The sequence below is a fragment of the Hyperolius riggenbachi genome, chromosome 6 (assembly GCF_040937935.1).
Source record: "Hyperolius riggenbachi isolate aHypRig1 chromosome 6, aHypRig1.pri, whole genome shotgun sequence".
NCBI classification, from domain to species: Eukaryota; Metazoa; Chordata; class Amphibia; order Anura; family Hyperoliidae; genus Hyperolius; species Hyperolius riggenbachi.
In genome coordinates this window covers 287,911,391-287,938,230 of record NC_090651.1, presented here as the reverse complement: position 1 = coordinate 287,938,230, position 26,840 = coordinate 287,911,391, and the positions used below count along the sequence as shown (strand labels likewise).

The window sequence follows — 26,840 nt, the reverse complement described above, 5'->3', positions numbered from 1 at the left end:
TGCTGAAAAGAGCACCCGCGATCTGTAGCTGCAATCTGCATAGCGTGTGGCCCCAGCAACTACTATTTTAATAGGTGCCCTTTTTAAGGGGACACATCTTGTGCTGTTTTTGACTGTTCTGAGGTGAGGAGAGGAGGAAGCTTCAGATAGTGATTTGCCAGTGCAGAGGGGATTACGTTGCATGTTTTGTAAAGTATACCAGCAGTAGTTGTGCAACAACATGATTAGGAAGCTTGAGTACGAGCATGAGTACGAGCTTCAACATGGTTGTAAGTCTTCCTCTAAGAGGTCACACCTGGCATTTACTTCCTCTGGTCAATAAAAAGGGCTTTTTGGTCAGTAAAGTTGAGTGAGGAGAACACCTCTCTCTAGTCATGGAGTCTATACTACTGTTGATTGCAAACATCGCTACGGATACTGTATATTTGAAGATAGAAAACCACCACTCCAATTTAATTTTAAATCAATGTGTTGTGGATATATACAGATGTAATAATCCATCTCCTATAGACACTAAATGGCCAGAATAGGGAGAGCAGTGCCATCCCCATGACAATGTGTGTTTTTTAATGTTTTATCCAAACAAAAATTCTCCATTGGAAAATGTAATCTTAAATTACCGGTAAATAAAGTTAGAATAAAAGTTCGGTAATAACCAAATGCTGGAATCTGATTGATCACTTACAACTCTTAACATAAACAAATATATAGACAGCATACTGACATTGTTGAAAGTGCAATAAATATGTCAGCCTTCATATCATTCTCACTACAAGGTCACTTTAAATGTGAATTGTTGAGAAATCCTTTGGTCCCCTCCAGCAATTCACATTAACATTGAAAACAATAAGGTTATTGCTTAATAAAGAATCTGTTATGTTAATGAAAAAATGAATAGATTGAATCAACTTGAAGGGTGTGAAGATGTTATTGCAATTTTTTTAACATTGAATTAAAAACAGCAGTCAATGCTGTTTGGTTGATAGTAGTCTGATAGAAGCAAATGTATCTGTGCAGATTTTTATAAACAGGGAAAACTTATTTCAGGAATAAATTGGTCATTCATAGTTTCAATTCAATGAAGCAGTTTTAGGTCAATAAAGAATCAAGCTGTGCATGTGGGAAGAGCCTGAATGGCAGAGCTGGAGGTGGATTTGGGGCCGTTAGCAGGCGAACTGAGGCACCCGGAAGGGCAGCAAGGGAAGCAACGGTTGTCATGGGGCTGGAGGAAGCCCCAGGTAAGTATGAATTCTTTTACCCCTCCCCCATTATTATTATTATTTATAGGATTCATATAGTGCTGTACAATACATAGGACTTCAGACAATGATAACAGGGCTGACCGACAGCACAATACAGTTGATAGGCAATAGATGCAACAATACAGGTAATAAGCAATAAGATACACAACACAATACAGGTTGTTGTTTTATTTAACTTGTTATTGTATGTTTATATTTACATCAATTGAGGAGGGAGAGACTTTGCATTTGTGAGACTACTTAGCCTCCCTCTTCTCTCCACCTTTCTCAGGTGGAGCTTAGAGGATCAGGTGCACAGATAACACCCTATTTACAGGGGAGGTTACCATTACCTAATTAGCTATGATTAAGAGCCTGAATGGCTCGAAACATGTCAGCTAACTGATGCCTGTTTCCATGTTTCTTTTAACGGATATGTCCTAATAAAGATTGGAACCCTGGACTGGTGCGGACCTTTCGTTTTTCTTGTATTTCTGTGGGCCTGCTGACCTGGTCGTGCACAGTCTTAGGGTCCTGTGGGTTGTAGCGGTGTCCACACACCTTATTACAATACAGGTAGTAATACAATGCCAGATCATTAACTGGAGCAGTAGTACTAACAGTAGTAGTGCTAATAATACAAGTTCACATATTCTGGGTAGAGTGTACAATCAAGTATGATACACAAGGGTTAGCTTTGAAGTACCCCTGAACCAAGAGGGGGTTTGATCGACATATGTGCCTTTGAGTGAATGGTGTTGTGACATATGTCATAGCACCATTCTTTCAGTTCAGTGCCCCCAGGGGTCCATGTTCTAGTCAGCCGAAATCTGGGGGGGGGGCGCGGTGCGACGCGACGGATAGCGGCGATCGAGCGCGGGGCGGCGGCGATCGGTGTGCTGACGCAGCTAGCAAAGTGCTAGCTGCGTGCAGCAAAAAAAAAAAAAATTAAGCAAATCGGCCCAGCAGGGCCTGAGAGAAAACCTCCTGCGCGGCTTACCGGGGTTACCGCCAAGGAGGTTAAGCACTAGCGAGTTGAAAATCTCTTGCTAATGGAATGCTATATGGAGGATTTGTATAAAATCACATCTCTCAGGTTAGAACAAACGCATAGCATTACATTAGCAAGAGGTTTTGAAATCACAAGCACTCAGAAAAAGCTCTTGCAGTGTGAACCAGCCCTAAGAAGAATCATATCTGATCCCATTTCTTTGTATAGAAAAGATGGAAAATGAATGGGTTTGCCTAGATTGATAATGAGGAACTGTAACCCAGGATTGAACTTCATCCCAGTCAGTAGCTGAGACCCCTTTTCCCATGAGAAGTCTTTACCTTTTCTCGAACAGATCAGGGGAGTCTGTATGGCTGATATTGTGGTAAAACCCCTCCCACAGTGTGATGTCAGGACCTGGGTCCTGACAGTATCCTGTCTGCGAGCCTTGTTGCATTGTGGGAAATAACAGCTGTTTCCAACTGCGAAGCAACAGCATCTCCCTCTGTGCACATAAATATTAAAAAAAAACAACAACCCTTAGCCTATCACATTGTTAGGGGGTGTAGTTGTAAATGAGGCAGTTGGTGCTGTCCGTTTTTCATGTCTGCCAGTAGTAAAGATGATGATGTGCAGGCTGAATGTGGATCAAACAATATGAACAAATTACACAGTGATTATCAATCATTTTGTGATCTCTGTTTTATTTCTTAACTTCTCACTTAGCAATGTATTGATTTTTTCCCCCATTTTCACTAAAGTTCCTCTTTAAATTAAACAAAGTAATAACATGTTTGATAATAAAATTATCAATTTAGTCAGTGCTCACAATTACTGAGACTTCCAGGAATAATTATTTCCAAGTCTGCGTCGCCTGAGATTGCCTCTCTAAATTGGGACATTTGGCAGCATTACAGCACCTGCACATAGCTCTTGGCTTACATAAGGCTGGGTCAGGTAGCTGAGCACGCTCTGCAGGTACAGCAGGCTGGTATGTGGTAAGGCAGGCATAATTTCGTTCTGTGTTTATTTCATAATGCAGAAATTGTCCTGCAATTATTGTTGATTCACTGAAGCTGCTACAAAATCTATCTTTGCTCTACAATCAATTCACTGGGCAGGAAGACAGGTTCTCTTATCATAAACCACTATCTACATTTAGCTTCTAAGGTCATAAAGTCACTCTAAAGCTACATACTCACTTTGTGATGCAGGAAGATGGATCCAGCGAAGTCTCCCTGACGACGAGAGCTCCCCCGATCCATCTTCCGGCCAGCGGATATGCACGACGTCATGTGACGTTACACTGTGGGTATGAAGACTTCAAGCAATGGCGGTATTTTACACGGGAGTCATTGGGGATCATAAAGATCCAATCCGCCGTGATGGTAGTTATCGCTGTATGACACTAAGTGACGTTCGCGTGATCGTGCGCCTTTACCCACGTAGCAAGGTTGCGAAAATGACCGCTCGTCGCTGGTGAGTACAGGCCTTTAAGACAATTGTCAGAGGTCTCAAAGGACACTTTTCCACTAGGAAATGGATTATGTCACAATTGCGCTGGTGGAAATATAACAAAATGCAATTGCATCGCAGTGCTGTAATGGCTGCAGTCACATTTCCTTCTATTTTCCAGTACCACCGGATTGCACCGCAATCCGATCATGGTACATTGGGCTTACGAAGCGATTGCCGTGCATTTGCGCTTTTGATTACCAATGGGAGAAAAAAAAAGATTTTTTAAAGAGAAAATCGATTTTAAAGTTTCAAAGGAAAATAGTATACATTTAAATGCAGTAAATTACAGTTAATGTATTTACCGCATTTACATGTATACTTTTTTCCTTTGAAACTTCCTTTGAAACTTTAAAATCGATTTTCTCAAAAACTATAAGGTCTTTTTGAAAAAAAAATTAAGTTGTAGCCACTGATCACCTTTATAATCCTTGCAATTTTGGTGATGGGGGCTTTGCTAATAACATTAAAGTCAAATCCACATGTAATCACGGCTAAAATCCAAGTCGAATTCGGAGCTCCGACTCAAATCCGGATCACGATCACGGCGTATCCATATTTCGATTCTGCCATGGCTGGATTTACTTGAATTCGTGATTGGGGGTATCTGAGCATCACTGGGTGTCAGTGGGCTGTGGAGTGTCACACACAGAGAAATGCAATAGAACTATCAGAATACAGTGAAATAATAATGCACTGGCGTGGTACTGTGCCTGCAACTTATTGCAGCAACAGCAGTAGTGTGCACACAGCTCTGGGTGTCAGTGGGCTGTGGAGCGTTACACACACACAACAACAAAAAACACAGGAGACCGATGTGCTAGCCCTCAAAAGGCTGGTTTGGGGTGCTTTCACAGCAAGTGAGGAACAAGAACACAGGCCTAGCTAATGCTTTCCCCACCTATCTGCAGCAAGTCTGACCTTGCTCTCACTAACAGTCAGCAGCCAGCAGAGAATGTATCCAATATGGCCACTGCAACTGCTTTTTGATAGGGGGGTGGGGGGTCCAGGAGGGGGTGCTAGCTGATTGGCTGCCCTTTGTCTGCTGACTGTGAGGTAAGGGGTCAAAGTTTGCCTCCTTGATGATGTATAGAGTGCGGTTCAAATACGCCATATGTTCGCCGTTCCCAGCGAACAGCGGAAATTCACCGGAAACTGTCTGCCGGCAAACTGTTCGGGCCATCTCTATTTATTCAATCATTTGATACTCTTACTTTTATTATACAGTCAGAAAGTAACTCTTCCTATTAATATAATATTGACATAATCTCAAAGTACTTTTGCCTTTACTGGTAAAATCTGCAGCTTATCTAAATATTCACTGTTTATAGTAGTACTGTGTTATGCTACTGTCATACAAATCAACATAAATGTCATCTGTACAAACAATGGTTCTGGTATGAATGATGTTCATGGAATGTAAATAATAATCTTCACTTTGCACTTGCTTATGTAACTAGGCCAGAAAGAGTTGCATGGCATTTATACCCAATATTTCTCAATAAATAACAAGGCTTACAAGTCATGCACAATACAGTATAATCAAGTTTCAACATGATTTGTATATCATTGGTATAAAGATAACCCTGGGCTCAGAAATTACCTTATACACATTCTTTATTCCTAACTCTCCTATGTTTAAAAAAGATCTTTCACATATCTCAAAATAGGTCCCCCTTGCCATATTTGCCAGCAATCCTATACCTGTCAGCATTGGGGACATTTGGGGGGATGACCCACTGCTTGTAGACATGGTGACTCTTTGGAGTCTTAGTGTGGCAACCAATAATAAACAGGGGAGGGGTTACAGCGTTCGCCAAGGTCTCTCTTAATGGGAACCAAGCAGCTTTCTTTTTCTACAGTTTGTCCTGGCTTATAAAAGCTGTAGAAGTTGCTATTTTTCCTCTTCCCTTTCCTCTTCCCTTTATCCATGAGAAGGTGCGAATGTAATCAAATGTGACTGTCTAAACCTTTTGAAGTACATTGGCCTCAATTCACTAAGCTTATCTCTTGTCTTTAATAACTCTTCTAGAGTTGTTACCATGGTGATAAGGCATGTAGTATTCAGGAAACATTTTACCTCAGGCAAGCCTAAAGTTAACTCTTCTGTCTTTAAATTAACTCTCCAATCGTTAAAATAACTCCAGAGTTAAAGACAGGCTGTTAATTAACTGCGTGTGAAAATAACTACAGAGGAGGTAAATTAACTACAGAGGAGGTAAATTAACTACAGAGGAGGTAAATTAACTACAGGAGAGGTAACTTAAGGAATGAAGAGGTAAGATAACTCTCTCACGTGTGGAGGTAAGTTTTCTCTTGCCTTATAATCTAGAGCATGATCTTAGTGAATTGAGGCCATTGTCTTTTTGTTTGCCTATTGCTACTGCTAGTTACTGCAATCGTTATCTGCCAGTTCTGTCTGCTCTTTCTCCGGAAGGCAGGCCGGCAGAAATAGGGCAGTAAAAGCCTGTGACAAACATTTTAAATGTAAAAAGAAGCGATAGAATAGATTTTATTTTAGTAAAGAACCATTGTTAGCATAGCAAATTGCGTGGTGGGTACGAGACTTCATGCAAGGCACTTCCCACTGCTGACAAGCATAGTGTTGCTAGTGTAGAGGAGATGCCAACACTTTTGGGGTCTCTCCTTGCTTGTTACCAGCTTCTGTGCGTGAGGGGTCATCAGGGAGGATCGCTATAAAAACAGTGCCGGAGATTTGGCCACAGCCGGCACCACCGTAGGCCGTAGTAGGACACCGTAATTTTCCCGCCAGCAATAGCCGGAAGAGGCAGCTCCACAAATTGTGAAATCGATTCAAAATCTGTTTGCAGTGTAGTCAGCCAATAGATCCCTCTTTGATCACATTCGATCACAGAGGGATCTATCTGCTGGTCGATCTGGTGGCAATCGACCAGTGTATGGCAGCCTAAACAAGATAGAAGGAGGGACATCAGCAAGAACCACATCTGATGCATTACCTCACAATACAACTGGAGATAAAAAAAAGATAAGGTGCTGACAACTTGACAGACATACAACTATAGGTTGCCATACACTTATAGATTTGCAGCAGAGTCGACCATCAGATAGATTTCTGTCAGATGCCTGTCAAGTCGAATCTGACAGGAATCTATCTGATGTGTACCACACACTTGGATCAGATTTCCAATGCAATCTTGGGGTGTGTAGCCTTCAGATTGCCCCCTTCTAATACAGTTCTTCCCTGGGTGTGTTACTGCTCAATATCCACTAAGGCATTGATGCAGAGGAGCAAGTACAACGTTCTGGAATGGCCATCTCAGTCCCCAGACCTGAATATAATTGGAAATCTGTGGTGTGAGTTAAAGAGAGCTGTCCATGCTCGGAAGCCATTAAACCTGAATGAACTAGAGATTTGTGTAAAGAGGAATGGTTCAAAAATACCTTCAACCAGAATCCAGACTCTCATTGAAATCTACAGGAAGCGTTTAGAGGCTGTAATTTCTGCAACAGGAGGGTCTACTAAATATTGATTTAATTTCTTTTTTGTAGTGCCCACATTTATGCACCTGCCTAATTTTGTTTAAACAATTATTGCACACTTTCTGTAAATCCAATAAACTTCATTTCACTTCTCAAATATCAATGTGTGTGTCTCCTATATGATATATTTAACTGACATTTTTTATCGTAACAACCAACGATGTATACAGTAAAATCATGACAATTAACAAGGTTGCCCAAACTTTTGCATCCCACTGTATATGGGGTAACCTTTTAACTGTGACAAGTTGTAGAATAGATTTTATATTAAACTGACATTTTTTGTCGTAACAACCAACGATTTATACAAGAAAATCATGACGATTAACAAGGTTGCCCAAATTTTCGCATCCCACTGTAACTAACTGAATTTCAAAATTGGAAAAAACAAGTTTTTCTTTATCAATATTAGAATATCATAGGTAAAAATGCCTCTTCAAAAAAATATAATGAGCCTTTTTCAGGGAAATGTCAACAGAATGGGAAGCAGGTGACTAATGCTATGTAGCCAAAGTATGCACTGGAAACATGGTTTTCATAATCAAATAGCGATAGTAAATAACATACATACAATAGTCTGCAGGGCAGAATAGAATTGTTACATTTTATGATAGTCTTCAGTGTATGTTTCTATGTCTGAGACTGCATACATGTCAAATGTTGCAAACCTTCCAAAGAACGCACTACAGACACAAAGCCCAGTTTCCAAAAACTTTGGCACGCTGTGTAAAATGCAAATAAAAACCAGAATGTGACAATTTGTAAATATAAACCCTATATTTAAAGAGAAACTGTCGTGAAAATAACAAATAATTAAATTGCTTATTTTTTACAATATTAAAGCGGATCCGAGATGAAAAACTAACTAGAACAAGTAACTTGTCTATATATCTTATCTAAAGTTTACACAGCATATTTAGTTCCAAACAGCTTCAAAAGTGTATGATTATTTATCCCTGTGATACAGTGAGGGCAGCCATGTTCTGTTTGTCAAATTGTCACAGGCTGAGGGCTGGAGATGCTATCAGCTTGCCTGTGTGTAAATTCAGTCCCCTCTCCTCCTTCCTCCTCCCCTCTGCCTCTGAAATCAATGGGTAGTAACTTCCTCCTCCTCCTCCTGCCCAGACTGAGCTCCCATAAGCCCTTGCTACAGTGCCAAGGCACAAAAGGAGCTGTTGGCTTGTTTAGTTTATAGGGAATTAGAGTATTAAAACAAAACAAAAAAAGTATTTGGCTTGAGGAATGCCCTATAAACTATATGAAAGGAACACAATTATGCAAGGAATAAAATGTTATCTCTGATCCACTTTAAAGAGGCAATATGGTAAAACAATAGTAAAATTTAAAATATGTGCAAACATTGACAAATAAGAAATATGTTTTTTTCCAGAGTAAAATGAGCCATAAATTACTTTTCTCCTATGTTGCTGTCACTTACAGTAGGTAGTAGAAACCTGACAGATGCGACAGGTTTTGGACTAGTCCACCTCTTCATAGGGGATTCTCAGTATGACTTTTATTCTTTATGAAGATATTCCCTAAAAAGGATTTAAACAATGATGCTGGCTAGCTTCCCTACTCCCTACACAGTTGTTTGGCAGTTGGACAGAACAACTGCCATTCACTAAGTGCTTTTGAAAATAAATAAATCCCTGAGAATCCCCAGGAAGAGATGGACTAGTCCAAAACCTACACTAGACCAATACCTTCACTAGCTTTCACAGTAATCTTTACTATGCCGTAGTGTGGGCAATGCAAATATTGAAAACTTTTCCATCTAACAGCATGCAATAAACACAAAATCCATTACAAAAAGTTTACAATTTGAAGTAAAATCCACTTATGTTACAAAGTTGTCATAAATACAGATCAATTCTACATGTTTTTTTTCCTGCAATTTAATGTTATCAAAAATGATCTTTCCATTTGCAGCCAGTTAACAAAATTTAAGTCTGACAGTAAGCATACACACTTCTTTGAAACCTTTTCAACACTACTTTATTTGGAGAACAGTTGCCATCAGACTGCTCGTAGACTCTCCAAATGTGTAATTTGATGCACAGGGCAGAAGCCGTTGTTACTCCCTAGATACATTACAGTCCTTGCAAGATCTCTTGTAATTATGTAATATATCTGGATGACACTTATATTTGCACAAAACTCCCTCTACCTCCTTTTGATTTTATGTTCTAATTCTAACATTGTCAGTCAACAGGGATAGAGTCTAAAGAATGTTTACTAGCTGAAAGCTTACTGCTTTTCTTTTAAATTAGCCAATATGTATTATACGGATTCAAAACATCCTGTCTGTAAAATACACACTCTAGTCTTCAGCAATGCTTAGCTACTAAGATAGGGAATTACACACACAGTGTTCCTTTCCCTCCTGCCTCTTCTTCCTCCCCTTGCTTGTAGAATCGTCAGACACAGGCTGGTGGCTGGAATGATTTGTCTGTGATCTGTCCACACTGGAGCAGCTTGTTAGAAAGCAAGGATTAGTGCATACCAGCGAACTAGCCAAGTACATCAGTAGCTAACTTTTCCTCCATATTAACACCAACATTTGGACAATCTGCTCCGCTCAAAAGCCTCTTAGCTCTGTTTGTGATGTTTACATTTGTTTTCTATCATTGCTGAACTAGTTAGCCTTAATTGTATCACCTAAGTTAGGCAAAACTATCTAAAGCTCACCATACAAACATCGATTCTGATCACCCAAATGAGTCCCTCTAGCCAGACTTTGTGCCCCCCTCTACCCCAAAATTTCAAGATGGTGCCACCTCTGTACACATGGTCAATGAGATATTGATAATTCCAGCTTGCATGCAAATGTAATGAAAATGGTATGCTGCTTGGAAATTATACAATCAAACACGTCAGGAAGGTGCAATAGAATTTGCATAAAACAGGCATGGAAGACATTATGATCAGTATCTCATTGACCCTTTCTACTCATCATCAGCACCTGGTCTTATTCACTGATTGAGAGTAAACACTGACATTCCTATCTACCCATTTCTATTAGAAACACTCTGGAATGACATTTTTTTTTTTTTTTTTGCACATTAACAAAGCAGAATTTCTATTCAAAGGCAGAATTTCTATTCAAAGCCCAACAGATCCTCATTTTCACCTCAGTAACCCCCCCCCCCCCCCCCCAACTGCCTCCTCATTCATTCCCACCAATATTGTCTGCAGCAGGCCACATATGACTTCAGATCTAAGATGTGCCCACACTGCCCAGTGAGCTGTTGAAGCAAAGCAAAATTGAAAAATAATTATATATATGTAATTTTATCTGTGGAACTAATTCTTTACAGAGCTTCCCTGACATCTCCTAATCTTATTTTGTGTTGAAGAGTTGCAAATCTCAGTCCTAAATCTGAGTAATGTTTAACTTGACGCTCAAAGGTGGCTATACATTACTCAATATTGGGGCCAGATCGACCCTTCGATTCAATAATTTTATAGAATCTGAAGACAATCTGTGCCATAACATGGTCGCCTCATTGATCTTTCATTTGATTTCCAGCCGAAATTGATTGAATGGGAATGGTGGCAAAACCCTAGAGGGACTCGATCGGGTGGTAAAGTCGTTCAGTATCGCAACAACTGAAGGTCCCCCCCCAAGTGTAAAGATATCCCACAGTTTTATTTTATCTACTTTTTAAGTTTTTACTGTTTCATTAATTGTCTCTGCTCAAATCTATGAACTATTGACCAGTTTTATCCATTTCCTGCTCTCAGAAGCCATTTTCTGCTAGGAAAGTTTTATGATTGTAATTTTTTATCAGTGATGGTTACAGTATAGTCTGACTTGGACAGAAACTGTCACTCGCATACCTGATGTTAAACCTCCTTGGCGGTAATCCCGAGCTGAGCTCGGGGTATGCCGCCGGAGGTCGCCGCTCAGGCCCTGCTGGGCCGATTTCCATTCTGAAAAAAGCAGCACACGCAGCCGGCACTTTGCCAGCCGCATGTGCTGCCCGATCGCCGCCGCTCTGCGGCGATCCGCCGCGTGCAGCGGCGAAAGAGGGTCCCCCCAGCCGCCCGAGCCCAGCGCAGCCGGAACAAACAGTTCCGGCCGGCGCTAGGGGCTGGATCGGGCGGCTCTGACGTCAGGACGTCGACTGACGTCCATGACGTCACTCCGCTCGTCGCCATGGCGACGAGGAAAGCGAAACAAGATAGGCCGCTCATTGCGGCCTATCTTGTTACTTTCGATTGCCGGAGGCGATCGAAAGTACGCTTCCGGAGCGCCCTCTAGTGGGCTTTCATGCAGCCAACTTTCAGTTGGCTGCATGAAATATTTTTTTTTTAATTTAAAAAAAAACACATTGCAGCCTCCCTGGCAAAATAAATAAACCGCCAGGGAGGTTAAAGGTGTCCATAGACCTAAAGATGATGGGTGGATTCGACAAAGAAACAAATTTATCTCTTAATCGAATCTGATTAGAGATAAATTTGTCTCTTGTCAATTCTGCCCTTACACTACAGGCCGATTACCGTCCGATTTCAGCATGAAATCTTCAGGGAATCGGCTGAGCCTGCTGCCCCCGCACTGCCACTGCCCCCCCTTACCCAATGTATAAATGTGCCCCCGTGTGCATTTTTACGTTACCTGTCCTGTTGCAGCCTCCGCGGGCGTCCCGTAACCTCCGGGCAGTATTCCGTATGCGCTACTGGCGCATAGCATCTGACGGCCAGTAGCGTGTACAGAGGCACCCGGAGGTTACGGGACACCGCGCGGAGGCTGCAACAGGACAGGTAAAGTATAAATGCACACGGGGGCACATTTATACATTTCGCCATCTCGCCGCTTGGATATCGCCGCCATACCGCCGCAAAACCCGACCGACCAACTTTGGCCTGACATCTTGCAGCATGCACCATAGACAAAGCGAGGAATTTCTGTCCCAAAATTGGTCGCTTTTTTGGTCGGGCACGCACTTGGCAGCAATGATTTTCATCAAATTTCATTATAATAATCGAATTGTATAGTCGATCGGCCGCCAAGTCGCCTAATGTATGGGCACATTAACTCTTTCAGAAAGAGAAAGAGGAAAGGAATACAGCATAGTTATTTGGGTGCCTGGCACTGTTCATACACATGTCTGTCTCATCATGTCACATGTCACCTTGTATATCCTTTAATAAAAAAGATTTAATGTATTTTGAACAACTAATGTCAGAAAATGTAGTATGATCAAGTTGCTGTAAATAATAATAATTAGAAAGAACCTACATTATATCAATATACAAAAGGTGGTGAATACCTGACTACAAGGCCCTGATTCAATTTCTTTTTCTCCTCCATTATCTCACCTTATCAATATAATAGATTTTCGAGACCCCCAAAAGTAAAAAAAAAAAAAAAAAATTAAAATAAGTTTTCCTTATTAACTTAGGTCTAACATTATTTTTCTTTAGTACTTTTTCACTTGCTAGGGGCTAAAATGAATTTGTAAGATGGCAAATCATCCCGGAAAAAACTCCAGAGAAAATGTCTCTGAATCATGGCAAAGATTATGAAAACCTTGTAGGATAAAGCAAAGCAGTGCAACTACATGGTGCATCATTATCAAAATGGCATGGCCTCAATTCACTAAGCTTAACTCCTGTCTTTAATAACTCTTCTGAGCTGTTTTACAGTTATCACCATGGTGATATAATTGTGATAACTGTAAAACAGCTCTGAGGAGTTATTAAAGACAGGAGTTAAGCTTAGTGAATTGAGGCCGATATTGATAGCAACAGTAATTATGTGTAAGGCTTGGAACCCACTAGCAGCACTTTTCTAAGCACTTGAGATTCTAAAAGCTCTTGCTAATGTAATGCTGCGTGAATGAGCCCACTTGAGGGATGTGATTAAAAAATAAAAAACACCCAAAGCATTACATAAGCAAGAGCTTTTCAAATTACTAGCACTTAGAAAAGCGCTGCTAGTGGGTCCCCGGCCATAGACTTAAAGTTAACACCATGTTAAAAAAAAAAGGTTACTTTTGGATAGAACAAAAGGAATGGAGAGCCTCTGTTGGGTATTTTTGCTCTGTTTGTCCCCACAGTAAAATTCTCCTATCACTTTATTACTGTAGACCTCCATGCAGGGGCATAACGACAAATCATGAAGCCCCCCAGGCTAAACTTTGATAGAGCCCCCCAATGTGCACACCCTTTTCCTTGCCTACCTCTGGTGACCCTCACAGCATTGAAGTCTATCTTACAAGGGTCATAAAACAAGTGTGGCCATCATAATCTTCACACCCATAACAAGTGTAGCCACAAAAACACCTGATCTGAAGGATGGACCCCTTTATCATAGGGAGTGAAATAGTAGTTGAGGCCCCCTTACAGCTCTGCCCCCCCCCTGCAGTCACAGGGTCTGCTCCCCTGTAGTTACACCCCTGCCTGCCTTCATGGAGCTCCTTGGTTTCCATATCTATGCTGCTATCACAGGAGGCAGGAAATGGGGACAGCAATAAAACTTAACAAGAATGCTGCATCTATTGCCATTAGAGCAAAAAGTAAAGGGAATTCTCTCACATGGGACAAAGACAGCAATCAAAGCCTAAAACTAACTAAAAGTAACAAAGTAAAGTAACATTTTTCTAGATTTTGGGGGGTAATTTTTCTGCCTTGGCTTACAAATAGAAAAGCATTTTTATAGTATATTGTATACAATAGTATAGTCTATGAAGGCTGCTCTGGACTGACTGCACAAAGTAAATACAGCTCTAAAGACATTGGAAGCCTTGGTTTTCTTTTTTTTTTTCTATAACCAGCCATTGTTACTAGTGACATGCCACTCTCAGTACAGCTTCCATTCAAATGTAAAGAAAGAATGTCAGGCGCTCACCATTTGTGTGTGTGCCCTTTACCTGCCCCGTGATCTCAACTAACATGAGGTGAGAACATAACTAACATCCGCCTTTCCAAGGAATAGAAGCTCCTTATCAACAGGAAAACTACTGATAGTAATATATACAGTATATATATACTGTATATTACATACAATTCTGAGTCACAACATTAATAGTCTATGTTTAAATTTAGTATTCATTATTTACAAACAGGGGTTTTGCAGTGCGGAAAACTTGCGTTCACTTCAAATAACTAGTCAAGGTCAAGGGGAATTTGGTAAAAAAACAAAGCAAAACAGGAAATAATCTACATGACTGGATGTTTAAAGTTAACTAAACTCCACTGCTCTTTACTGCAAATCCACTTTAGTAAATAATTCCTAAACTAAATATAACAAGCACTATAAGCAAATGATTATTATTAATCAATGATACCGTTTCCTTTTTTGAGTAGTACTCCCTAAGTAGATCAGTGATCAGTTGCAAAAAGATCCCAGCTCATATAAAAACACCAGTATTTCTACAGTCATCAAAACGGTCAACAAACAACCGAATATTAATTTTATTATTATTATTCACTGACACATTTCTTTATTGAGTAGGACTCCCTTAGTAGATCAGTATTACATACAGATCTAAGCTCACAAGTAAACACCAATATTATCTATTTTATTTTTAAAGTCATCAAAAGGTCAACAGGCACCCAGTTTGTATGAGCTTATCTAAAATCCCACTTAATAATGTAAAAAAAGAGCCTGACTTGAAATCATTTTTAAATAAATACTAATTCTTATTTGATTATATTAAGCAAAAAAAAAAGTCAATCAAATGAATGTCCATTTTCAAAAATATCTGCCAAAGATTATGTTCACAATTAAAATCTGAAAAACAAAGGCACAGTTTTGGGCAGAGTCTGCCTACCGGTAGTCTTGAACAATTAGGAGTCGTTTCATACAGTAAAAAGAAAGATTGGTAGAAAAAAAAAAAGTTGAAATGGTCTGTGTGATCAGCAGGAACACTTACCGTTCTGCAGGTGCCCAGCTCCATTTTGCTGCTCTTCTGTTGAATCCGGTTCACGGCTCATGTTAATATCTGAGAAATTTCAAAAGGAAAAAAAAACTGATTTTAATACTGCGTACGGTTTATTTCTAAACAAAACCATTGAATTGTAATAAAATTCATTCGACTTTCAAATTCTAGAGTACACGTGATATTATAATATTCATCAGGCAGGGAGTGGCAGAGCCTTTATCATTTCTTTAAATTTGCTTGAGTTTGTTCCTTTCTCAGCAGTCTCTCTCCAGATAGGTCATCAATGTAAACTTCATCAGAGGAAAAACAAAAAAAAAGGAAACAACAAAACTAGAAGCAATAGACAATTTAATTTCTGCTTTTCATGGGAGAATATTGTCAAACTCTGATCCCTTAGTAGCTAGCAAAAGCCGCTACTGATGGCATAACGCTAAGAAAATAGGTTTTTACATTTAAAAGTGACACCATGCCTGCCAAACATTAAAGTTACAATATTGCATCTCATTACGTAACTAAAAAGTAATTTAAAATGATTAAAAAAGATAAATTATTTTTATAATGTATATTATACAAAAAATTAAATTATAAATGTAACTTTTATGAATCAATATTTAACACTTACTACATCAATACTGACATTTTCTATATTTGATCTCCTTGTCCTCCGACTCCTCTATCTACAGAACAACAAGTTTAGCAGTTCCTTCTTTCCCCATAGACTTTGCTTAGCTTCTATCTCCTCACCTGACGTTTTGCTTTATAACCTCTCAGATTTATTCTAACTTGGCAGCTGCAGATGAGACCTGTAGCTGTGTCTTCATTCGGGACACTATTCCTCTTTCCCAGGTGAGAGACTAGTGGCTCCAAGAAAAGGAATATTTTAAACAAATTATCTTACCTCCCCCCACCATGGGCTCTTTAACTCTTCGCTCACAGGTAAGCTAAACAGATAAATGGGAGAATTTGCATAAGCCTAAGGCAGCCAGTCACTGGAAATTTGAATATGATAACAATGTGCTGTTTTCAGGCCATTTAAACTTTTTCAAAGGCGAATAAGAAAGACTGGAGGAAAAAGAAAAAAACTAAATTCTAAAGAGCCAGAAGAGAAGCATGGACAAAAAAAATAATTCTGATGTATTTAAAATATAAAATCTAATTCTGTGTTTCTCAACTTTATTAGCATATGACCTCATGTAATTTATTAAGGAGAGGTGTGGGTCGCATTATTTCAAGTATCCCGTATTCACTTCCTAGCTTTACATTTTAATTGTATATAAATACTGTACACTCTAAACAACCACTGACTGTTAAAAACTAAAATGATTGACTTTGAGGGCATAATCACTGAGGGACTTGCGTTCTAATGCGAAGTTAAAGTCACAACGCGTCTGCATTTAGAGGTAACGCACTGTAAGCAGTGAGTTACCACAACACAACATTTTTCAACGCGACATTAACGTCACACTGTGAACGGTCCATAGAATTAGCATTGCAGTTTGGGAAGCTGCGTTATTTATAAGACTTTATAACGCAGCTTTGCAACGTGGCACTGTGAATGCGACCTGAACAACCATTAGAAACTATCAGATCTACCTGAAAATTGTGCATCAAATGCTGTGAGATTGTGATCTAGACTTTAGCTCTAATAATAATAATAATAATAATAATAGCAGATAGAGAGAACAATCAGTTGATCAATGCTGGGTTGCTGAATAGAGTATCTCATGGATTGCAGAATACATGGAGGGCATGTGATCACTTTGATCAGGTGCCAGACAAGACTCTGATTTGCTGGTAACAAATGTCTCACATCTGTTTTCTGCGTAGGTTGAAGAAAAAAAAATGATCATGACCAATCAGAACCTTACAAAAGGTATCACCTGATTAAACTGATGATATAGGGAAATATTCCAATAAAATGCATTAAGCTGAATAACATGCATAAAGTATTATGCATAATGAGTGGAGCGTAATGTAATAACACAGTTTAATGCATACATCCCATTCTCCTACACACAAGCAACTATGAATTGCTGAATACAAATTGTGCTGTCTTCAAGTTAAAGTAAACCTGAGGTGAGAGTGATATGGAGGCTGCTATATTTGTTTCCTTTTAAATAATACCAGTTGCCTGGCAGCCCTGCTGATCTATATGACTGCAGTAGTGTCTGAATCACACCAGAAACAAGCATGCAGCTAATCTTGTCAGTTCTGACAATAATGTCAGAAACATCTGATCTGCTGCATGCTTGTTCAGGGTCTATGGCTAAAAGTATTAGAGACAAAGGATCAACAGGACAGCCAAGCCAAGCAATTGGTATTGCTTAAAGGGAAATAAATATAGCAGGCTCCATAAAACTCTCATCTTGGGTTCTCTTTAAACGAATCCTGAGGTTAAAGGGATATGGAGGCTGTCATATTTTGTTTTCCTTTGAAACGTACCAGTTGCCTGGCAGCCCTCCTGATCCTGTCTCTCTAATACGTTTAGCCATAGCCCCTGAAAAAGCATATGTAGCAGATCAGGTACGCTGACTCAGCTGACTCAGGTGTTACAGAATTAACCATATGCTTGCTCCAGGGTTTTGATTCAGACACTACTTATGCCAGAATATCAACAGGGCTGCCAGGCAACTGGCATTGTTCACAAGGAAATAAATATGACAGCCTCCTTATCCTCTTACCTCGGGTTCCCTTTAAGCATGAGTGACCTATACTACAGCTGTTTTTTCAGCTTTGTCTGTACGTTTAGACAAATATGACAGAATTATTCTTCATTTTTAGCATGCCATCATCTTCCCTATTGCTTCCCTATTGCTGTACAGTGAGTAACAAGTAAATACATAGTTCATTGACAGCACAATAGGAACATCGAAGAATACACGCCTATATACATACATAATAGATGATAAATACATAGTGCAATAAAAACTTTCGACATTACATGATGTTTTGATAGAATACGTTCAGTAAAAACAAGTAACAAGAGGGCGTGAGCTTACAATCTAGATGAAAGTGTGATGGAGACACTATGTATAGTGGCAGCAGATGTGGATTCATCTCTGAAGAGTGACTCATTGTCAGACGTGGCCACTTGCACACACTTGCGCACTTGTTGTTATGCAGGCTCAAGGCCTTATGCATGGGGTTCTGGCTAGGTGTGGAAAATCTGTGACACTTTGTGGCATTTGGCCATACACAATGCAGGAGTTGAATGTGCATGGGGACATGTGCAGTCATGAGAACATGTGGACACGTGGACCAATGAGCACCAATAGCCCTATTTAAGTATTTGGCTGACAGGACCCTGAAGTAGGCCTATTGGTGCTCATCGGTCCACGTGTCCACATTGTCTTATTCAGCTAGTTTTGATACTCTGTGTTCTGCTCTCACTATGGCTGAGGCTAACCTGGCTGATGACCTGCTCTGTGCTCCAGCTGGATTTATCTATCTGCTTCAAGGAAAAAACCAATCACGCACACACAGACTACCTAAATAGAATAGTCATCTTCTCACTATATCACTACAAGTGTTTGAAGCTATGTCTCAGTTTATGACAACCCCCAACACAATACTACAATTGAATCTATGTTGCACAACCTTCAGCAGGCTCCTTGTTCCAAAGAGGACCATACAATAAAAAGTTTGCATTACCTGTCAGAATGCTTGAAAAACAAGACTAAACTTGACAGTTCAATCCAAATTTTAACCCAATCCTATCATTATCTTAGGGGATTCAGATGGAATGGACTGTGGTTTTTTTTTTGTCTAATCTAGACATAGGATCCACAAAAGAATATTTTAGGTCATATGAACACAACACAGGTGTCCATATTATTGTTAAAGTGCCAATACAAACACCACTACTCCCCACTATTTCATACTTTATTCCCCACTATAACAGAGGCAAATGTCAGGAACCCTTAGTGGTGAATTAGGTCTTCTCACCTTATTAGAAATTTGGCAATAATTTCATGAGTTCAAATCACTTTAAAAATGTCCCTAAATTATATAAACAAAATGAATTGTGTCCTCCCAGGGGGATATTTAAACAGTATGCAGATGACACCCAGATCTACCTCCACACCCATGACATATCCCCCACTACCATGGACAAGGTCTCCTCCTGCCTATCAGCCATCTCCTCCTGGATGTCCGCTAGGTTCCTGAAACTAAATCTAAACAAAACGGAATTTATGATCTTCCCACCCTGGCAATCCCTGAACCTCCCAGATGTGCATGTCACTGTTAACCACACTTCCATTCGCCCTACCGCTCAAGCCCGCTGTCTGGGTACACCCTGGACTCCGCACTCTCCTTCACTCCCCACATACAAAACCTCACAATCTGCAAGATCCGCCCCTTTATTGACCTCTGCCACCACCAAACTCCTCATCCATGCCCTCATAATTTCCCACTTTGACTACTGCAATGCCCTTCTGTCTGGTCTCCCTATGACCCGAATTGCCCCGCTACAGTCGATCATGAATGCGGCAGCCAGGGTCCTCCTCCTTTTGTGTCCTACCTGATCATGCACCTCCATTACTGTGCACCCATACTATGCATTTGAATGAACCCAACTTGCCTAATCTCCATGCTCCATCCCGTGACTGACTAAGCATTACCTTGTACTCATACTGTGCTGCGTGATCTGGTTTTCTTGTATTCCTGTTGTCATATTGCCGTATGTCACCCCTAAATATTGTCTGTAACCTAAACTAATGTCCAGCGCTGCGTAATATGTTGGCACTTTATAAATACAATAAATAGATAAATAAATACAACTTAACTTCAATGCAAAAACATAATATACATAGAAATTACTAGGCAGAGATCAAAGGCCTATACATAAAACATAACATAATAGCATATATTAAAAGTAGTTTGATAAGATCTCACTCTAAAACAACCTTAATCCAATAACAAAGGTATAACCGGTTAGCACCTGGATACAAGCAAATTTTTTTTTTTTACAATCTATGACTCTCATAACCCTTGAATGACCTACACATATGTAATCCTACATGTAATGTTAATGTGAGGTTAGAAAGAGATTGCTGAATCAAATAAATCCTTAGGCAACATGCTTGGGTAACGGGAATTATTACTGCGTTGTTGATTTTATTTGTTTTTGGCTAAAAGGGTCTGCCTTTTTTCCACATGCAGTTTGCAACCATTTTCTAGCCACTTCTAACACTGGGGGGCACTTCTGGATGCTGCATCACAACAGTGTGCCTGAGTCTGGCAGCTTTACCCTCAGAGCTATTCATCTACCGCCGGTATCCTCAGTAGCCTCCCCCCTCCTCCCCAACCTTCAGTATTATTATTATTATTTTTTATTTATATAGCGCCAACATATTCCGCAGCGCTTTACAAAGCACAATAAGACAACAAGGGGAACATAGATACAACTAACAAATGTACAGCAGAGTTCCAAGCAGCACAAATATTGTTACAAAAAACAGTAAACATTAGGAGGAGGACCCTGCCTTTGCGAGCTTACAATCTAATAGGTAGTGGGGAACACACTAGGTAAGGGGGTGGAGGCAGTGACCCTTCGCCTCTGATTACATTGTGTCAGATCAGTAAATAAGGGCTATAGAATGTTATAAGCTTGACTAAAGAGGTGTGTTTTAAGAGTGCGTTTGAAGATGCCCAGGTTTGGAGCATGACGTACAGGCTGTGGAAGAGAGTTCCAGATAAGAGATGATGCTCGTGTAAAGTCCTGGATGCGAGCATGAAAGGAGGTGATCAGCTTAACCACTTGCCGACCAGGGGATTTTTCACTGATCGGTGCTGCGTGGGCTCTGCAGCCCGCAGCACCGATCAGGAGTGCAGCAGGGCGATCAGACTACCCCCCCTTTTTTCCCCACTAGGGGGATGTCCTGCTGGGGGGGTCTGATCGCCGCCGGCTGCAGTTGCTTAGCGGGGGGGGGCTCTTCAAAGCCCCCCTCCGCAGTGTTCTCCGCCGTCTCTCCCGCTCCCTCCCTCTCCCTTCCCCTGTGAGCTGCGCAGGACGGATTTCCGTCCTGCGCATTGAAGGATAGGCTTCAGCCTATCATATGCCGGCGATCCCCAACCAGAGGCCAGGGATCGCCGATCTGCCTTACGGCGCTGCTGCGCAGCAGCGCCGTATGATGTAAACAGCGGGGATTTCTTCCCCGCCTGTTTACATTTTGCCGGTGAGCCGCGATCGGCGGCTCTCCGGCTGTTCACGGAGACACCCTCTGTGAACTGACATGGAAAGGCAGCTCGATCGAGCGGCCGTTTCCATGGTAACCCGCAGACGACCAGTTTACGCCAATCGGCGTTAGCTGGTCGTCAAGAGGTTAAAGGCCAGGAGAATTTCTTGGGAGGAGTAAAGGTTGCGGGAAGGACAATATCTTGAGATTAGTGAGGAGATGTATGGAAACCCAGTTCCTTTTCCCAGCCACCCTCAGCATCCTCTATAGCATCTGTTTCTGTCTTTTCAATAAGCCCCTTTATCTGCCCACCCCTTTGCATTCTTAATAGCCCCACTTGATGGGTCATATTCACAAAATATTGGTAAAACTGCCATGCGCATGCAGCATTGGTTATGTATCAAAATCAAGTTTCATTCGGGATGTTGGGAAACCTAAGGACAGGCTTGGGTGAGATTACCAGAAACTGAGCTATAGACTGGACTAAGCTATGGTGCTCCAATTTAGAGGGCTGAAGGGTCCATAGATTTATTCAATACTGTAGTAATGAGGATGGTGTGTTTTAACATTGAAGGGGATATGCTGAACTGAGAGGTTTATACTCAAACTAACCTCAGCAACCCCCTTGTTCTCACTTATTCCACAGCACCTGTAAATCAGCCCTCACTCTTTCCCTCCAGAACCCTTAAAGGTACGCACAGTAACTGTTGCCCTTAACGATCGTGCATTGATTGTTAGGGCAACAGTTTGGGGAACGATTGCTATACAGACAAGCTTCTCAGTTATATCAAAGCAGCCTGTACTGAAGGGAGGTAGTACAACACCACACAAGCAAGTGGTTCCCAGGGGCTGGGTAAGCAAAAACTTGATGGGTCATATTCACAAAATATTGGTAAAACTGCCATGCGCATGCAGCATTGGTTATGCATAAAAATCAAGTTTCACTCAGGTGTTGGAAAACCTAAGGACAGGCTTGGGTGAGATTACCAGAAACTGAGCTATAGACTGGACTAAGCTATATGGTGCTCCAATTTAGAGGGCTGAAGGGTCCATAGATTTCTTCAATACTGTAGTAATGAGGATGGTGTGTTTTAACATTGAAGGGGATATGCTGAACTGAGAGGTTGCTATTCAAACTAACAGATAAATAAGCTCTTCAGAGATGAGATGAATAAGCTTGGCAAGCCAAAACTTGATGGTAATCAGTACATTACAAAAAGTGTATAAGAAAAAGCATTCTACGGTGATATCTAGTTTTTACAGTAGTTAAATAAGCACTCCAATATATTATTCCAGGGAGCAAGTATGGTTCAGTCAGTTAAAAGTTCAGCAGACATGACTAATCCAGCCACCAAATTACAAAACCAAGCCTGGCATATTTCGCAAAGCAGCATCCGCTTCATTAGTGTATAGGTTGTTGTTATTTACATAAATATTCAGTATTATAGCTTAGAACCCTATAAAACATATCCAGTGAAGATGCAAACTGAAACATACCAGTCAAACTAACTTGCTAATGTACAATGACTTGTGAAAGGCAAGCATTCATCCATCCTGGTTTTTGCTCTGTTTTGTCACATTACTACTTGGAATTTATTTTGATTCTAAGTAACAGACTTAGAAAATACTGAAAAATTGTGAGTGTGCCTTTGCTATGAAACTCATAAACAAGATATGGCCCACCCAATCGGAAGCAGGAAATTTGGGCGCATGAGGCAGGTGGACAAAAAGGGCGCCGCCATTCACTCCCATAATAAATATCGTTTAATCGGCGCCCAACAGGAAAAAAGGGCGCCGGAGAAAAATAACGTTTTAAAAGCGGCGCCCGGAGACTTTTAATGTTTTATAACTGTTTCTCATGATTACACATTATTTAATGATTTATAATTTTTTAAACATTATTTTTAAACGAAAAACAGTACAAAATTTTTTTAAAACATTACTTTTAAACGAAAAACCGTACTTACATTTTTTTTTTCACATTTTTAAACGAAAAACCGCACCATATTTTTTTTAAAACGTTATTAATGCTTATCACAGGGGGGTCTTAGGTTTAGGCACCACCAGGGGGGTCTTAGGTTTAGGCACCAACAGGGGGTCTTAGGGTTAGGCACCAACAGGGGGGTCTTAGGTTTAGGCACCAACAGGGGGGTCTTAGGTTTAGGCACCAACAGGGGGGTCTTAGGTTTCGGCACCACCAGGGGGGTCTTAGGGTTAGGCACCACCAGGGGGGTCTTAGGGTTAGGCACCAACAGGGGGGTCTTAGGTTTAGGCACCAACAGGGGGGTCTTAGGGTTAGGCACCAACAGGGGGGGTCTAGGGGTTAGGGATAGGTACAGGGAGGGTTCTGTGTGAGAGTAGGGTTAGGTATAGCTTTAGTAAAATTCTTATTAATGTTTTATAAAACGTTATTATAAATTTCAATTCTTAAACAGGGAAGATTAACGTTTTTAAAATTGCCGATTTATACACATTATTTAATGATTTATAACTTTATAAAACATTATTTTTAAACGAAATATAACACAAATTTTTTTTAAACGTTATTCATGATTATCTTTTAAAACCCTGCGCCCTTTTTTCCCGGCGCCCTTTTTTAACGTACGCCACCCAATCAGCTTGACAAGTTATATAAATAATTGATTACGGTCCACTTCAGTTCTTTCAAAATGTCACATGATCTGACACATGTTGCCTATATAAACAGAACTTTTCTGAAAGGCCCCTGACTTTACAACACTATGAAGCTAGCAACATGAAGACCAAAAGCACCCCTAACAGGTTAGAGACAATGGCCCATATGCAATTTTATTGACAAGGTGTGAAAACATCACCTAGGAGAAACACAGGGAAAAAGTTAATTGCAAATGCAATGCAAATATGCAATTCACTTTTTCACCTTGGAGATATTTTTTTTTAACTTTTCAGCATATTACAATTGAAAAGGTACCAAAAAGTTGTTGAAAAATTACTATCAAATATATTTTAAGCATTTTCCTGCTTGCTGGTGGCTTAAAAGGCATCTTATGACAAGTTGTGAAAATATCATATGTGGTCAGTAGAAGAGCCAGGCACCTCTGTGGTGCCTGGCTGAGGTGCCTGGCTCTTCTACTGACCACATATGCTATTTCTCCATTGTTATTACCTGATGAAGCAGGATCAAACCTGCAAAACGCGTTGCATTTTTGGAGTTCATAAATAAAATATATTGACTGTCTTTACTACAGTCGTTGTGTGTCTACTTGGAGGAGGTAAGTCCACCACTACCTCCTCTATTTACCAAGAATTTGGTTTTTAAGCTCATTTAGCTTCCTTTTATCTTTTTGGCGCCTCTGTTCTAGTGCAATGTATGGGGATAATATATTATTTAGGAGTAAAAAGGTGTATTTTTTCTGTGTTGTGTTTCTTGACCTCAAACTCAAAAAAACCTAAAATCTATTCTACAACTTGTCACAGTTAAAAGGTTACCCCATATACAGTGGGATGCGAAAGTTTGGGCAACCTTGTTAATTGTCATGATTTTTCTGTATACATCGTTGGTTGTTATGATAAAAAATGTCAATTAAATATATCACATAGGACAGTGTTCCCCAACCCTGTCCTCAGGGCCCACCAACAGTGCAGGTTTTGTAGAAATCCAGAGGTAGTTAATTAGCTCTAGGGAGAAACTAATTACCCCACCTGTGATTGTGTGTGGTTTCCTGCAAAACATGCACTGTTGGTGGGCCTTGAGGACAGGGTTGGGGAACTCTGACATAGGAGACACACACAGTGATATTTGAGAAGAGAAATGAAGTTTATTGGATTTACAGAAAGTGCGCAATAATTGTTTAAATAAAATTAGGCAAGTGCATACATTTGGGCACTGTTGTCATTTTATTGATTCCAAAACCTTTAGAACTAATTAATGGAACTCAAATTGGCTTGGTAAGCTCAGTGGCCCCTGACCTAGATACACAGGTGAATCCAATTATGAGAAAGAGTATTTCAGGGGGTCAATTATAAGTTTCAATCCTCTATTAAGTTTCTCTGAAGAGTAGCCACATGGGAGTCTCAAAACAACTCTCAAATGACCTGAAGACAAAGAATGTTCACCATCATGGTTTTGGGGAAGGATACAGAAAGCTGTCTCAGATATTTCAGCTGTCTGTTTCCACAGTTAGGAACATATTTAGGAAATGGAAGACCACAGGCTCAGTTCAAGCTAAGGCTCGAAGTGGCAGACCAAGAAAAATCTCAGATAGACAAAAGCGGCGAATGGTGAGAACAGTCAGAGTCAACCCAAAGACCAGTAACAAAGACCTACAACATCATCTTGCTGCAGATGGAGTCACTGTGCATCGTTCAACCATTCGGCGTACTTTACACAAAGAGATGCTGTATGCGAGAGTGATGCAGAGGAAGCCTTTTCTCCGCCCACAGCACAAACAGAGCTGCTTGCTTAACCATTTCACAACTGAGGGGTTTTACCCCTGAAACACCAGCGCGATGTTTACCTTTCAGCGCTGATTCCATTACAGTATTTATGTACTATGATTGGTTATTGGGGACTGGAGTCCCCATAACCAATCCTTGTACTGCAGAGCCAGGGTGTGTGTGCGCGCGGGAACGCGCGATCGCGCGCTGCACGTTTGTTTATCTTAGATTGTTTTGAATAAAGACGGCTTCAAACAGAAGCCGTCTTCATTCTACTCGCATTCGGCGAGGCTAATTGGATTTAGGAATGCTTGTTCCTAACATCCAGTTAGTCACCTGCTGTACGGGCTGGCTGGAGTGTGCGCGAGAGTTCCCCACTCACTCCCAGCCAGTAAACAAAGAAGTGCACCTTTCTCCGTCCCTGGGGGTGAAGCGGTGCGCAGAGGGACGGAGAAATTTAGCACTGGGGGGGGGGGGGGGGTGAAGTGGTTAAAGTATGCTAAAACACATTTGGACAAGCCAGCTTCATTTTGGAATAAGGTGCTGTGTACTGATGAAACTAAAATTGAGTTATTTGGGCATAACTAGGGGCATTATGCAAGGAGGAAAAGGAACACAGCATTCCAAGAAAAATACCTGATACCTACAGTTAAATATGGTGGTGGTTCCATAATGCTGTGGGGCTGTGTGGCGAGTGCAGGGACTGGGAATCTTGTCAAAGTTGAGGGACGCATCGATTCCACTCAGTATCAGCATATTCTGGAGACCAATGTCCAGGAATCGATGGCAAAGCTGAAGCTGCACCAGCGCTGGATTTTTTAACCAGACCCGAAACACTGCTCAAAATCCACTAAGACATTCATGCAGAGGAACAAGTACAACGTTCCAGAATGGCCATCTCAGTCCCCAGACCTGAATATAATTGAAAATCTGTGGTGTGAGTTAAAGAGAGCTGTCCATGCTCGGAAGCCATCAAACCTGAATGAACTAGAGATGTTTTGTAAAGAGGAATGGTCCAAAATACCTTCAACCAGAATGCAGGGTCTCATTGGAACCTACAGGAAGCGTTTAGAGGCTGTAATTT

General features: G+C 40.7%; 1 protein-coding gene across 2 annotated transcripts in view; it reads right to left on the bottom strand.

Annotated features, from left to right (window-relative positions):
* Positions 1-26,840, bottom strand: part of POU2F3 (POU class 2 homeobox 3) — a 155,752-nt gene that overhangs the window by 110,494 nt on the left and 18,418 nt on the right. The window contains exons 1-2 of one of the 2 annotated variants that reach the window (XM_068242874.1): positions 15,906-15,992; positions 15,153-15,221 (exon numbers count right to left, since the gene is read on the bottom strand). In XM_068242874.1, coding sequence (XP_068098975.1) covers positions 15,153-15,213 — 61 coding nt within the window. In that variant the 5' untranslated portion in view covers positions 15,214-15,221; positions 15,906-15,992. Of the gene's footprint in view, positions 1-15,152; positions 15,222-15,905; positions 15,993-26,840 lie in introns of those variants that run through there. The other variant, XM_068242873.1, reaches the window with a different exon arrangement.